A 15,565-nucleotide genomic window follows, 5' to 3' on the forward strand; every position below is an offset into this window, starting at 1 on the left:
ATAAAAAGAAGGAAGGAAGTGGCAAAATAAAATAAGACACGGCTCAACGCTATGCCATTATAAAGTTGCAAGCTTTTCTGTGAAGGGCGGCAGGGACCAGCCTCGAGTTGGCCCTACGGTCGAGTAGGGTCCCCGCTCACCTGATCCCATGTTCCCCAAAATGTTGTTCACCATTCTGTTTTTGTTGTTTGGTTTTTTACACACAGCTGTTTGTCTAATAAAGCTTCTGGCCGAGGTTTTTCAACCTTACCTGGCTGTTTGGTCTCATGATTATGGTACTGTATGTCCCATTCTGAGGGAAGGGGGGTGTTTGGTTATTGCATTCTGACTTACCTGCCCAGCTTCCCCGCACTACAACACTTCCATGCTTATAGGCGAACGACAGCGGTTCGGTGGGACTTTGGGGGCGGCAAGGTGTTGTGAGAGGGCAGGGGAGAGGGGGCATCGCTCTTGGGTCAATGGCTGCAGCGTGGCAAGAAGCGGTACCGCAGACAGGCAGTGCACGGAGCATGGATGTTTGGCGGTGGTAACATTTTCCAAACCTTGTATCCCAGTTACAGACTGTTTGCATCCGGATGCAAGAGATCATAAACCGTCTTCTTATGTTTCATTTTGTTTTTATTGATAAGTTACTTTCAATTTATTAGACCATTATAACAATTTACATTTTTCTTCACACACATTTAGTTGACAGACTCATTTATACAGAAGTATTCACATAATCCAGAGTGCGGCTCAGTGGCGTTGTCCTCGGCCGTCGCTTGATTGGCTCAGTATTACTGTCCCGGGTTGTTGAGCATTTTCATTATCTGTTCAAGGAACTTGTTCACCTCTGCCTTGACTGGCTCCATGTGGGTTTTGGACTTGTCCACGAAGCCCCTGAGGGAAAGAGCAGGTTTTTAGTCAAATGGTGTGCTTTTTAGAGTGCTTCTTTCTCCTTTTTTCTGATCTGCGTATGTGACGCATAGAAATGAAGCCTGGCGTTTGGCCCACAAAGATTTTTCCCACGGCTGAAGGGAAGGCTTCAGGACTGCGGTAGAGTCACGTTTCTGGGAGAAAGGACTTTGGCGGGAAATGTTCCTCTAGCCGCTATCCCATGCATAAGAAACCCAAACTAGAGAACGTACATTCACAGACTGCCTGTTTACACATTCTAGGGGTATCAGAATCACTCCCATTGTACGGATCGCGCAGGTGACAAGGCGCAATCTGAGATATTTAATGGGGCAATACATCCTTGCTGCCATCCTAAAATACCTCAGGACCTGCTGCGCACAAGGGTCACACCTGAGATGATCTGTGTGAAGAGAGGGGAGCAGAGCTGGAAATGGGCAAAATGTACCGGGGGAACTCACCCACCCTTCACACACGTGGGGAAATGAGGTTGGATTGTCAGCGGTGTGGGTGAAACTAGAGGCGTAGCTAGGTGTCGATTAATGTGGGTTCCTTGAATATAGGATGCTGGCTGTAACGCCTAAAAAAAAAACGTTTATTTTGGGAACATAAGCATAACTACGAATGTATCAAACATGTCTGTGATCGTTTATTCAAATGTTTATTCATTCTGAGCCTGCAATGCACACTGGGTAAGATGCTCATTTCAATTGTCAGAATAGTCACCGTTACAGTAAAATGTGTGCAAAGCATGAGACATATAGACAGCTTTGGACTACGTCATGGTTTGAGTTTGGGCTGAGCTGGTGAGCAGATCCAGTCTTTGCTGTTCACTGCACGCATTGAGGCTCCAACCGCACTGTGTTCAGGAGACTCGAGGAAGTTAGGGGCAAGGAGCTTCCTCAACTTGGGGGGTCGGGGGGGTTTGGATCTGGGTCTACAAGGAACGGTGCTCTGGCAAGACAAGTTTTGCCAGAGCACAGCTCCATCTTGGATGTGGTCCCCATTGGGCTATTTCCTGGGGTCCATCATACAGAAGGGGCGAAAAATCGTCATGCTGACCCTTTGCCCAAAAGCCAATCAGAAGCTGAAACACAAAGCATGACCCAGCACAAAGCTAAACGTTTAACTTCTAGTCATGAACCAAACATTTGCTCCTTTGGAGCCAAAATAATGCGAATGAACATTGAACAGGACAGGCATCAAGAAGTCTCTGACGCCACCAAACATAACATTTCAAGATCTGAGACGCTGCAGTTCAAGGGCAGCCCACACTCGCTCTGGGGCCTCTGGGCGTGATGCGTCTGGTACAAGTATTGAAATAATTAAATAAATAAATAAAACCCGGGTAGCCAAAGAAACATTCAAACTATTGTCTCTCTGAAGGTCCTCGACCTCATTTGGCAAGACATAAATGTGTAATAAATTGCAATCATTGGTTTTGTAGTTGGATCTGTTTGGGCAGGTGGTGGCCCTTCTATAGGGACCTCTTGAAATGCCCATGCTGAAGAGGTGAACTGGGAAGTGCATACCCTGGGGGGCAGTGAATTCAGCCAGCAGTGTCCTGACATGTTCACCTATCTTTGCCTTCTACTTACTGCACTCTCGGATGCACAGCGCTGTCATGTGATCTCCCAATTTCCCTATGCCGTTGTTTGCCGCTAATAATTTGAGGATGGTTGGACCATCCCCCTTATGAGGCAACCTCAAATCTAGGAACAGGTTCCCTTGCTATAAGCGCAACTCACACAAATAGAACATGATCATGCAAGATATTTATTGTTCAAGCTTTTAGATATTGACTGGGAGAATAGATGTTGCTTGGTTACATAATAATAAACAATAGTGTGTTAGTAGATTGGTGACTTGTCAACCTGACATATAAGTCCAATGTGCAGCCAACTCGTAAGGCCACAAGGTTTCGCCCGATGGGCTTTCTCAAGGCGGTTAACATATATTAAGTCTTCTACTTGTCCGGTTGATACACATAGCAGTTCTTTGAAACTTCTGTTTCCTTCCAAATTGTCAATTTCTATTTCATGACTATTCCATGTCCTTATTGGATTGCGTCGTTGCAGATCTATCACTGGTCAGTGCCTTCTGTCGGAGCACGGTGAACCCGAACCCCGGCCAGCAAGGGAAATCCTTGCCATCAGTATGGAGCGAGAACCAGAGTATACTTGGAACACACCAAGCATAAAAACGGACTGACCAGTGACAGATCTGCAACGATTCGAACCAATAGGGACACGCACTAAGCTTTGGAAGAAGATGACTTATGTATCACTCTTCTGTAGAAGCACGGGCAGGGGAGGCAGTGTGATCATGCCCAAAATCTATAAAGCAGTCACATTGGACAGGTCCCTTTACACTATACGTTCTGGTTAGTGGTTATTGTGTGGTCACTTTATACAGTAGCTAGTACTCCTCTAAAGATCATCGATATTTAGCAGGAATGATGCAGGGCTGACCACTTTCCCCTCTTATTTCTGCCTTGTACATAGAGCCAGTGTTTGAAGTGCATGAAAAGAAGTAGTGGAACCATGTTCCCTGCTGGCCTGTCCACCGCCCCCTTCCACAAACCCCATCGCCATGCCCTCCTCCACCCCCCCGCACACACAATCCAAACTCCCAAACAAGCACACCTGCTGTTGAAGGGAATGTTTAGTGCAGTGCAAGTTTCAGCTTCTTCCTACACTTTTATTTTAAAAAGTGAACCATTCCAGAACGGTTTCTTTTGAAAAGGAAAGTATAGGAACAGTAAACCTTTTTTTAAAAGTAGTGGAGGACCGCTCCCAACTACTCGCACACACTACGACCATTGCAGAGAGCCCCTAGCAAACCTAATTCGGAAGAACAAAGATATTCTAGGGGGAGCAAGTATAATGTGTAAGAAGCTAAGACTATATGGATGAGTTTGCATTGTATTCGCAGCTATCACAAATAAATGTCAAATAAATGTGATCACCTCTACCCTGGTATATCATTCACTGATAGAGCGTTCACCCTGTCTAATGCTCTCATTCTGTCTCGCGCTCTCACTCACGCTCTGTCTGCCGGGCTCACGCTCTGTCTGTCTGCCGGGCTCACGCTCTGTCTGCCGGGCTCACGCTCTGTCTGCCGGGCTCACGCTCTGTTTGGCAGACTTACCCGGCCTCTACCTGGCTCGCGCTCTCACTCACGCATTACTCTGTGGGTGAGAGTCCTGTTATCAGGGTGCATTTGCTAGAGCCACCACAGCGAGACAGTTGTCCCCTAAGTAATAGAATGGGCTGGAATTTCAAGACCAACATTGCGTGTGTCCTGCAGGAATATTTTCACAGCACTGAGGGTCCATACCAGGGGAGGTAAGGGTGGTATGGATAGGCTGTGCAGGAGGTTCTGTGGTTCTGACAGACCTTTTAATGGACTACTGGACCGGGATGCAGGGTCTAGAAATGTCTTTGTTATTTATATTTTGGTTACTTTAGCAGTTGCCTTGTTTTCCACAGAAGGTACAGGTCATGGGCTTTAATCTGAGTGTGAATCTTTGCAAGAAGTAAGGTCATTTTGAGAGACAAAATAGTGTCTATTCCCTGAAAAATAAGCTATTAAAAATGTATTTTTACTAACATTGTAAAATGGCTGGTATTAAAATGTTACGATCTTCATTTCCAATAATCACTTCCAGGATATTACCTTTGTTTTACAGAGCACATTATGAAAACCTAGAATAACCATATGAATTCATTTCTGGTAGATCATCATTTCAAGGTGGAGATTCTGGGGCACTCTTATTGTATTCCTTCGAAATGCCCCTATGAGAAAGTGGAAGGTGACAGACAGCAGCAACGAGGGCTCCTGGCTGCTGGGGATACAAAGATCAAAGAGCATTTTGGAACATAATAATGGCCGCAGATCTGTACCGTTGAATAATATTTGGGTGATAAAAGGGTTGTGTGTTATTTGGGTGATAAAAGGGTTGTGTGTTTGAATCACTAAACACATACCGCACACTGGGCTTTGTTTCGTTTTTCACAACACGCCCACTAACACTGAAATGTTTCCAAAATTGAAAAATAGAAACTCATTCAGACATCTTCAGGGGTTGGATGGGAAGAAACATGTCTCAGACATCATCCTACCATTGCTTCTGGAGATGGCTATTACTCTCCCCAAAGACAGCCTGAAACATGTCCGGAGTGCAGGCAAGTCCCCTATGCACAGGCATCCTTAGGGAATTGTGTATATAGAATAGCAATAGACAATAAAAGGAAAAGCAGGTGCCATCAGACTGTGTATAGCTGGGGGTAGTGCCAGATTAAACCCTGTGGAGGACACTAGGCGTTGAAATGAGTGGGCCCCCACTCGCAAGTTATCGATCTATGTGATCACTGCGCCGCCCGTAACTGCGCCGAAGAAAATGTCGACGCCAGTTACAGTGTGGCGCAGTTATCAAACCGATCACTTAGCCCGCATCCCCCGCCCGCTTTCCCCTTCCCGACCACCCCAACCCACTTACCTTTATGGCGGCACACTTCTGTGTATTGCCTAAACTCTGCTATCCCTGCGGTGTCAGTTCCTCCCACTAACTAAACTTTCAACTAACCGGCAACCCCGACTTCTGTTACTGCACCCAAGGAGCGTGGGGGACACCCCCGCTCTGCTTGGGCGCAGTAATGGTGTCACCCTCATTTGTGCACCCATTTTGGTACGTTTCCAAATGATCTAATACGTTTTTAATTTTTGGCACCACTCTATTTTGATCATTTGTCACGGGCCTCTAAAAGGAGTGGGGCCCATAGGCCAGTGCCTACTTGGCCTAATGGGTAATCCGGCACTGGGTCTTCTATGCGCTATAGTGGCTTAGGAGTGGGGCCTATAGGCCAGTGCCTACTTGGCCTAATGGGTAATCCGGCACTGGCTCTTCTATGCGCTATAGTGGCCTAGGAGTGGGGCCCATAGGCCAGTGCCTACTTGGCCTAATGGTAATCTGGCACCGGGTCTTCTATGAGCTATAGTGGCCTAGGATTGGGGCCCATAGGCCAGTGCCTACTTGGCCTTATGGGTAATCCGGCACTGGGTCTTCTATGCGCTATAGTGGTTTAGGAGTGGGGCCCATAGGCCAGTGCCTACTTGGCCTAATGGGTAATCCGGCACTGGCTGGGGGAGAGCATTCATTGTATAACTGGCTCCCAGAACATTTATATTGGGCTCCGATGACATTGTGCACAATATCTAGATAAGAGCTGAGGAGGGGTTGTGCTTTCCTTGATGCTATTACTGTAGACTCAGTGCTCTTGGGAATCCCTGGAAATCAGGTTAGGCCCCTTCAATTAATATATGACCAGTGCCAGTGTTGGAGGGCTGCAAACATCCCCGATTTTCAAGGTACCTCGCAGGAAAACTCACAATTTACCTACACAAGACACAAACCACCCCAACCCCCCCCCCCAAATGTCTTTCATTTCAAGCATTCATGTTGGATACTCGGAAACCCAGCTTTCCGTCCTTGAGACCGTATAGGGCAATAGGGAAATAACCGACCCAAAAGCACAAAATGCTAGTGTGGGGCTGGGCCATTTTTTTCTGGTCAAAGTGGACCAGTTTGATGACTTACTTCACTGTGCGTCTAGTAGTTTTGACCAGTGTTACTGAATAAATAGTCTTTAAAATGAACAATGTGTATCACATTTTAAAAACTTTCCTCTTTTGTTAAACTTGCCCATCATCAAAAATGAATTCTGAGACCGGACTTGTCTTGTTATTATGTCTGTATTTTTGTGTTCATGTCTCCTGGCACCCTAATGCCTGCGGGCTCCGGCGCTATACAAATAAATAAAATAAAAAACGAATTATCAAAAACCTCCCCCTTGGGTACTACCCAAACAGTCTACCACACAAGGAATGGATTGCCATTTGCAACTGTGGGACACATTTTCATTGGCGCCCGAGACAGTTGGGTGCCCCAGTCAGACCCTGATTGGGACTCAGAGAATATGGGGGGAACGAGTACTTACTGGGCCTGTGACTGCAGCTCCTCCATTTGAACTTTTTTGATGATGTCCTGGGTGCCAGTGGTTATTACATCTGCCCATGTAGAGAACATTTTCGAAAGCTCATCAAAGCCGGGAATAGGGCTCTGTGCCTGCCTCTTCACCACCGCAGCTGTTCGGACGAAAAATAACGAGTGGGCATTACAAAAAGAGCCAGTGCAGAAACATTATTTCACAACATGCTGCTTCATGGTCACGTTTCAAACAAACCCTGATCCCCCTCACACCTTCTTAAGCGGATCCAACTTCACTCGTACGTGTTGTTTTTTGCTCATTTTCGCTCCTCCATCAACATCTGCAATTCTTTTGGGTTCCTACCTACCATTCCGCTACCATTGTGCCGTTCACTACCTCAAAATGATCAGATGCCAGCACCAAAAAATGCTAACTTGAATTGCTGTTGCTGGAACCTGCATGACGTCACAGTGACAGTAAACATCATATTGACTGGGGGTTACTGAGTTGGTGATTTGGTACGAGAAAATGGGGAAATACCACACAAAAGAGCCCAGGGTGCAGAGGCCTACTGGGAAATCTCCAGAGATCTCTATAGGCCAGTCCACCACTAGCTCGGGGTGGGGGCGGTGGGGGTGCGGCATTTCAGTACGATGGTCGGAGGCCCTCCTTGCTTAGAGAGGAGAACAATAGTCTGAGCCACGGGTGAGGTGCGATTATCATGAGATGGTCAGCCAGCAGGGAGCTGTCACCTGAAAAGGAGCGTAGTTGTTCAGCACCCTGCTGAAACTGCCACAGTGTCTATTTTACCAATAGGCTAACTCTCTCCTCAGCGCCAACAAACAATACAATGCAGCTATATCCCTCAATTAATTAGGCCTAGCTGCACACATACTTATACACCTCCATGATCACCTCAACAGTCTTTAGAGCGCAGCTATCCTCCACGACAAATCAGCCTAGCTGCTGACTTAATCCCATTCACAGACTCCACCACTGCCGGAATGGAGCTACCTAATCCCATTCACAAGCTCCACCACCGCTGGAATGCAGCTACCTAATCCCACCGCCAGAATGCAGCTACCTAATCCCACCGCCAGAATGCAGCTACCTAATCCCACCGCCAGAATGCAGCTACCCAATCCCACCGCCAGAATGCAGCTACCTAATCCCATTCACAAACTCGACCATCGCCGGAATGCAGCTACCTAATCCCATTCACAAACTCCACCACCACCGGAATGCAGCTACCTAATCCCACCGCCAGAATGCAGCTACCTAATCCCATTCGCATCCCATTCACAAACTCCACCACCGCTGGAATGCAGCTACCTAATCCCATTCACAAACTCCACCACCGCTGGAATGCAGCTACCTAATCCCATTCACAAACTCCTCCACCGCTGGAATGCAGCTACCTAATCCCATTCACAAACTCCACCACCGCTGGAATGCAGCTACCTAATCCCATTCACAAGCTCCACCACCGCTGGAATGCAGCTACCTAATCCCATTCACAAGCTCCACCACCGCTGCAATTAAACTACATAAACCCATTGCCCCTGAGCTATCCTCCAGAGTGTGCAACCACACCGGGGGTTCTATAAAAACGCCAGGATTGTGTAGTGTACTAGGTGGACACGTGCGTTAAATGGTGCTCCTTTAGTTTGCTCACAAGGCTCAACGGGCACCTCAGCAGAGATTTGGGTGTGCAATTCGGCTTCCCACGACACCAATAGCCTTCTTTGATTCTTTGGTTCCGGCATCCATGGGATTGGGTGGGATGATGGCCTCAGCTGTGGAGTTTCCCCATTGACCAATCCAAACCCTTCATTGTACAGGTGTAGTCTACTCTGCTGTCATTTTTGCTGGTTGTTGGCCACCCGGATTAATGTGTTGCATTAAGCATTATTTCCAATAAGAGTCAAGGTGACTTTCCAGTCTTGGCGTGTTCTCAGTCATCCAGAGCGGCGGCCCCTCCAGGGGGGCGAAAGAGTCACGTGGGCTAAAATGAAGACAAGCGTAACTTGAGAGACGCTTAAGAGGAGCAGGTGCAGTTGCCACTGGGTGGCGTAGGACAGTGTTTAGGAACAGGCTGGGCAGTGGGCAGCAAAAGAAAGCGGAGATGAACGCATTTTATTTATTGGTCAATTTCAGCAGGCTGGTGCAACATGTCACAGCATTTCAGAGCACGAGGGTGGTGGTAATGGCAGCTGGCGACTAGAGAGGGTGGGGAGAGGAAAGGGCTGGCCTCTCCTATGTGTATCCCTTGGAGTGAGTAGCAGTGAATGACTTGTTAAACTGTGTCGAGATTGTACACACACACATACGCCCACCTCCCATCCCCCTCCGCCCCCCTGCCTGCCATTCCAACATGATTTGGGACATCACTAGGCCCAGTTCCACGCCCCTACAGTATCCCATACGTGATAGCTCTGCAATCTGTGCTCTTACCTTCCAGGCTGCTGACGGCCAGGAGCAGGAATGCCACCACGAAAACCTTCATCTCTGCGGGGTGTGCTCGTCGTTAACGCTGCAAACGTGAAGGAAGAGGCATGAAATGATCTCTCCGTGTTCTGAATAGGCAGGCTACATAAATGACAAACCAGTGGAATGGAAGCCAGCATTTTGGGTCAGAGACCCGCTCAATTTGGCACCCTGGCCTGAGGCAGATAGTTTTATTTTGTGGCCCTAAGGTATCCATCAGAAATATTGCAGGGCATAAGGCGGGCAATTAGTCCTAGAAAGGCCTGATGGCGCAGGTCCAGGCAGAGCCCGTGCCCCTCACTAATGATAGTGTGCCTTATCACCATTCACTCTGAGGGCATGGCCATTGCGGGGCAGTAGGTGGTTGCTCATTGCCCTGGATCGGGGTGGATGAAATCAAGGACAGTCTCTCTATTGAAATATTGCTACTTTACCCTTAGTGTCAGACCACCGCCCCATCTCTGTTACTTCACATCCCAGGTGGACGAGGCAGAACAATAGTTACAAAGCTCACCGTTTCCTGTATCAAATTAAAGGCGGCCAGCATGGCATAGCATGTCTCTGATTTTAAGTGCGTAGGTCATTTTCTAAGGGTTTACCACCCTTAAGCAATGCCTCACCATTCGAACCCTCCCTTGCCGCGTGAAGGTGGCCTAAGGTGCAGCTGTGGGAATGTCGCTGCATGCAATGAGTGCCTTTGCCGACAAGTCTACCCTTGGTTTCACCCCAGGGATTGAGCGGGGTGGAGCAGGCTTTCTAGCAGACCAGGCATAGGATCAGGGAGGAGTGGACCGAAGTCAGCAGGGTCCCCAAAAGGTAAGGTGAGCTGGAATCAAGGATGAGGTCTGCCCCCCAATGACTGAGGCCTGAGTGGTGGCAAAGGCTATGGGGAACCCCCATTGGCAGAGGTGTGCATTGTCGGCCCATTATCAGAGCCAGCAAAGGATTGGCAGTGCTGCCCCCTATAAAGGGATGCATGCTGAGGGGCGACACCTGCAGGGAGGTCAGATCAGTGAACGAGGCCTGTTCCGTGACAGATGCAGGTGGTGAGGGTCTCCCAGAGAAATCCTTGCTGGATCGGATTTGGTGAATAAAGCTAAATCCCTTCCAAACTCCTAGGGTTCATGGCCTACGTACAGGTCCAGCAAATTCACCAACAGTTTATAAACCAGATGAAGCCGAGACATCTATCCAGCAATGAGATGCTTCCCTTGCTTTATCTGGCCAAGAATATGGCTTGAGGGGTCAGTCCCCTAATTATTTGACATCTCAATCCAGTGATAAACTCGCCTGGGAAAAGGTTGCTAGGGGCGAGATGTCCCCCAAATTTAGATCCCACGAAAATCAAGCACTTTACACAAATATTCTAGGGCTGGAGTTAGAATAGTAAATAATACCCTTCCTAGAATATGTGGAGGAAGAGTTTTAGGGGTGCAGGGAAAAAAACTCGCCTACCTGGTGACTTTACATAGAACCCTCATTTCGATATAGTACAAAAGCTACCACGCAAGGATCCAGTGTTCTTTACTTTCGAGGGCAATAGACCGGAAGACATGGCTGAATGGTCCATCCATGCCTACCTCACCATACGGACCTAATAATATGGCTTAAGGGGCCACCCAGATGTACGTTGCTCTACACACCTGAAGAAACACCTGGTACAAGAAACATGCAGTTATACTTTCAAAATTGCCCTTGTTCCCGATTTAGGGTGCTGTTAAATTGAAGAAAAATGCATCATTATGTCTAAAACCCTCGGCCCCCTTCGCTTTCTATACCCCCTGAAATATTGCAGGGCCCCTTTAGAAATCCCGGATCCACCACTGGAAGGAAACGTTTGAGCTAACAGCCCATAGCAAATGGGAGTTCACATGGGGGCATTCCATGCAATGTTTGCATCTCGTCTCTCTTGTTACAGAAGCGGACAAACCGAGTCCGGCAGGCACAGCCCTCATTGGGCTCAACCAAGTTACCAAGTCTGGGGCTGAGTAGGCACTTTCACCACTAATCCCTGTAGCACATCGCAACGACCCTCCCATCTATGGGTGCAGTCCAGCCAGAGCTGCCTTACCATCCGTGGGGACACAAGCAACCCCAGAGATGGCCCAGCCTTGTGGGGCATCACCAGTGAGGTGCTGCTTCAGACCCTAGGCACAGGAAGCAAGGGGTTGATGTCTGACCATGCCAAGTCCCTTCCAGGGAGACCCAGGGAAAAAAACTTTCTGTAATGGCACAGAGGAGCTAAACCGAGAGGGAGAGGAAAGCACCTGAAAGGCAGGATCGTCACAAGGCCAATATAACCGTTTCTGTAGTTCTACTTTTGTGGTTCCCATGTCCCCCGCCCCCATCTTGTCTTGTGACGCCTGGAAGCACTTGTGTGTAGGCGCCACAAAATGTGTCCTATATATATATATATATATAGTGCAACCCTGCCACCACCCAAAATCAAACAGAAGAATAAACAAACAGCTGCTACCCATCACCCAGGACATAGCTACCTGCCATAAGAGAGAGAACAGCTGATAAATCAGGGCAAGAATGGCTCTCATCAACCAGGACATGACTGCTCATTACAAGCTAGGGGAGAACTTTCCCTGCTAGCCCATCAACCATGAAACACACGTCCCCTAATCAACCAGAACATACTAACGCATCTCAGTAAAACCCAAAAGCCCCCATAAGCCAGGACGTGAGCGACCATCATAAGGCACGTGAGCATGGTGTCCTGCTCTGGCGGCCTCCCCTGAAATACTAGAGTCGAAGAATAAAGAATAAAACCCAATCAACTGTGGGTCAGCCCCAAGAACAACTATCGAAATGGCGTCTGCCCCAAGAACAGCCATCAAAATGGCGTCAGCCCCAAGAACAGCTATCAAAATGGCGTCAGCCCCAATAACAGCTATCGAAATGGCGTCAGCCCCAAGAACAGCTATCGAAATGGCGTCAGCCCCAAGAACAACTATCGAAATGGCGTCAGCCCCAAGAACAACTATCGAAATGGCGTCTGCCCCAAGAACAACTATCGAAATGGCGTCTGCCCCAAGAACAGAGATCAAAATGTTGCATGCTTTAAACCACAAGTCCTCAAAGGAAGGGTCAAAAATGTCAATATCTACATGTAGGAGTTAGGGTGGAATAGTGTGTAGGATATGTCAAAGGTGCATTGTGTAGTGCAAAGCTGTCTTTGGTATGGCTTCAAAGCACTGTATCCTTGTTTGAAGATGCATCCGCAGCAGAGCTCAGACATCCGATGAAGTGATGGAGACATTCAAATTTGTATGTAAAGCAAGCTCTTCCAGTGGATCAACATCCATACCTCAACTATCAACTCAAGTGCCAAAGACATAGACCAGGGTCTGATCCCAAAACATCAGCCCTAGGTAGGGCTTTAAGTGGGCCAGCGCTGCCTGGGGTGGAGCTGGTAGTCTCCAAAACTGCTACTGAGCTGGGACTCTGCCGGGCTTCCTTGGCTAGACCTAGAGACCCCAACACCCTCACACGCCCTTTCACTAAACAGCGCTGCATGGTTAAAGGGATGCATGCAGTGGTTGGTGCTTCTGATTAGAAAAAAGGAGAGGTGGGGACACCAAAAGGTATGAAAGGAGTGTGCCTGCCTCTTGTTTTGTTTGTTAAGCAAAGACGGTGACCCGACGCCATGTTGAATTAAAGGGCTGCCTGAGGGGGTTGTTGCCTCTCATGAGGAATCAAAAGGAGAGGCGGGTCAGGGCTTCCTGTGGGGGGTCCTGTGATTGAGAAACAAAAGGAGAGGGGAGTCTGACCGAAAGTAATGATGGCAGTGTGATCCACCTCTCCTACTTGGCTCCCACTGCCCAAGTTTGGAGCCAAGAAATGTCCAGCCCCCCTGCCACCCCAGGGCATTTAGGCCACACACCTTTGTTAGAGCTCCCACACCCATGATTCCTCATCGCACCTAAAGCACACCGCCTATGGAACCTGCCGGTTCCTGCTTGAGCTGTAGCAAGTCTAGAAAAAATGCACTTTTAATTCGACTGGGTTATTTCAGTGTGTTGTGTGGGTGCTCCAGTCAGGTGGTTAAAGCTCAAGACACATAGCTCCACATTGTATTCCTGGCCACCCTCTTGGTTTGCTGTGTGATCTTGGTCAAATCACTGAAATCCTCTTTTTTGCCTGAAGGAAGGAGGAAATATGGGGGCGAGAGGGAGAGTAGCAAGACTGAGGGAAGAAGGGAGCAGAACAGGGACCAGAAACAGGAATGAATGAAGGAGGAAATATTGGGGCGAGAGAAACAGGGCTGAGAAAGAAAGGGAATGGGAGAGGGAGCAGAATCAGGCGTGAAGGAAGGAGGAAATATGGGGAGGTAGAAAGAGGACTGAGGGAAGAAGGGAACAGGAAAGGAAGCAGAAACAGGAGTGAAGGGAGGAAGGAATGGGGGCGAGAGCAGGAGGTAAGTCAAACATAGAGAGAATGCAGGGAGGAGAGAGGGGAGACTCAGGAGGCAAAGGAAGTAGAAGACTGACCTGGCCCATGTCAACCCTCCCTGGGGATGGAAGAGAGCCCTGTGGGTGACGCAGTAAAATAAATCAGGAGTGAGATTTACTTTGGGAGGCAATACCTGAAAATAGGAGCAGGCTAGAAATAAACACATTTGGAAAGCAATAAAACACGAACAACCTTGGTTAGTCTTTCTTGCATGCATCTCCTCTAAAGAATGTCTGTGTCTATTTATGGAGTGTGGTTTGTAAAAAAAAAAAAAAAGTTGCGCCACGCGCAAGGGTGATTCTTCTCGTGTAGCTTTACGAAACAAAGGGCAGTAAAACAAGTACACAGGTGAAGCACTACTCTTCCGCATCGGGAGCTCTAACGAGAATATTCAACAGGAAATGAGGGGTATGCACCCTCCACGCAATCGAACACTTCCCCCAAACATGCTAGCATTGGAGGTAATAATATACAATTATACCCCTTCTAGAATATTTGGGGAAAGAATTTTTTAAAAAAAAGTCGCCCACCTGGCGACTTTCACAGCGACATTATGACATGGAACCCAGGGGACACGGGTTCGAATCCCCACGGTGCGGGACGGGCTGCTTCTGAGCTCGATACCTTGAGTTATCATTAAATGGGGCAAGGATGCTACACGGTTCACAGCGCCACTGAACGAGGAAACAATGCTTCCGACGGCTGTGTCAGAAAGCAAATTATTGTTATTATTAATAGATTGTCAGCCTTGTGCAATCCATGTAAAAAGTAATTAGCAAACAGGTTAGGTCTCCTAATTATATTGGTCATATGGTTCCTCCATCCCCACAAATCAGCCCAAACCTTAAGTAAAGCGGCATCTCTCACCTGTGATATAAGCAGAGCGTCTGGTTAGACCCGGGATACTGTGACCTGCAGCTCTTCCCAGGGGCTCTATTTGTACCCCGACTTCCAGCCAGGCCCGCCCATATTGCCCAATAGAGCCCGTCCTCCCCTAATGCTTCATCGGCATTGGCTGAATGAGATACCAACCGCCCCAAAGCGGACGGTTATCTCGCTGCTTTTGCTGAGTCTGGGCCTGTCCAGCGTGGAGGATTAAAGCAGCTCATAAAAAGGTCACACAGGCCAGGAGTCCAAGGAGCACTGTCTGGTGGTGCGACATGTCAACAGCTAACGGAATGGAGGATGACACAGTCCCGCGTGTTACTTCATCCTCACCGAGTCACGCAGCAAACTTTGCCCTCAGCGTGGAGGTTAGGACGTTGGAACAGAGCTGGGCTGCACTACCGCATGCAAAGTTATGTTGGGGTGCTTTTGTGTAGCTCAGCGTTCACCACTTGTGTAGCTTCTTGGCTCCGTGGTTGCTCTGTGTGGATGAGACACAGTTCTTTCGGCTTGGGATGACCTCATGGACAGTGTAGTTTGCATAGCTTTCTGCTCTCCCCCAGTATCAATGATGGTGGACCCATGTTCACTTGTACTTAATCTCAGATTGGTTTCAATGACAACGCCTGGTCCGTTTTGGGGCCTTGCACGACTCGCAGGCGTGGGATTGGTCACGCGTGTGACTCTCTGATACTCACCCGTGTTAATGTTTGTGTACTTGGTGAAGCCTTATGCCTTGCAGGACTCCTCCGTGTCAGTGCTTCTCAAGCTTCGGGCTCCCGGCTCTCTGCTACTCCTGGCTGTCAGTATTGGTGAACGTCATGAGGTAGGGTTTCAAATGGTGCATG

At 48.3% G+C, this 15,565-nt stretch overlaps 1 protein-coding gene across 1 annotated transcript; it reads right to left on the reverse strand.

The window, feature by feature from the left end:
- Positions 1-597: 597 nt before the first annotated feature.
- Positions 598-14,815, reverse strand: LOC138568854 (apolipoprotein A-II-like). The gene is made up of 4 exons (XM_069646638.1): positions 14,700-14,815; positions 9,339-9,417; positions 6,894-7,041; positions 598-879 (listed from the first exon to the last, which is right to left on the reverse strand). Exons 2-4 carry the CDS (start codon positions 9,388-9,390, stop codon positions 777-779), a joined length of 303 nt encoding a protein of 100 aa, XP_069502739.1. The 5' UTR covers positions 9,391-9,417; positions 14,700-14,815; the 3' UTR covers positions 598-776.
- Between the last annotated feature and the right edge of the window lie 750 nt (positions 14,816-15,565).

The sequence above is a fragment of the Ambystoma mexicanum genome, chromosome 1p (genome assembly GCF_040938575.1).
Source record: "Ambystoma mexicanum isolate Mex_15411 chromosome 1p, UKY_AmexF1_1, whole genome shotgun sequence".
Taxonomy (NCBI): Eukaryota; Metazoa; Chordata; class Amphibia; order Caudata; family Ambystomatidae; genus Ambystoma; species Ambystoma mexicanum.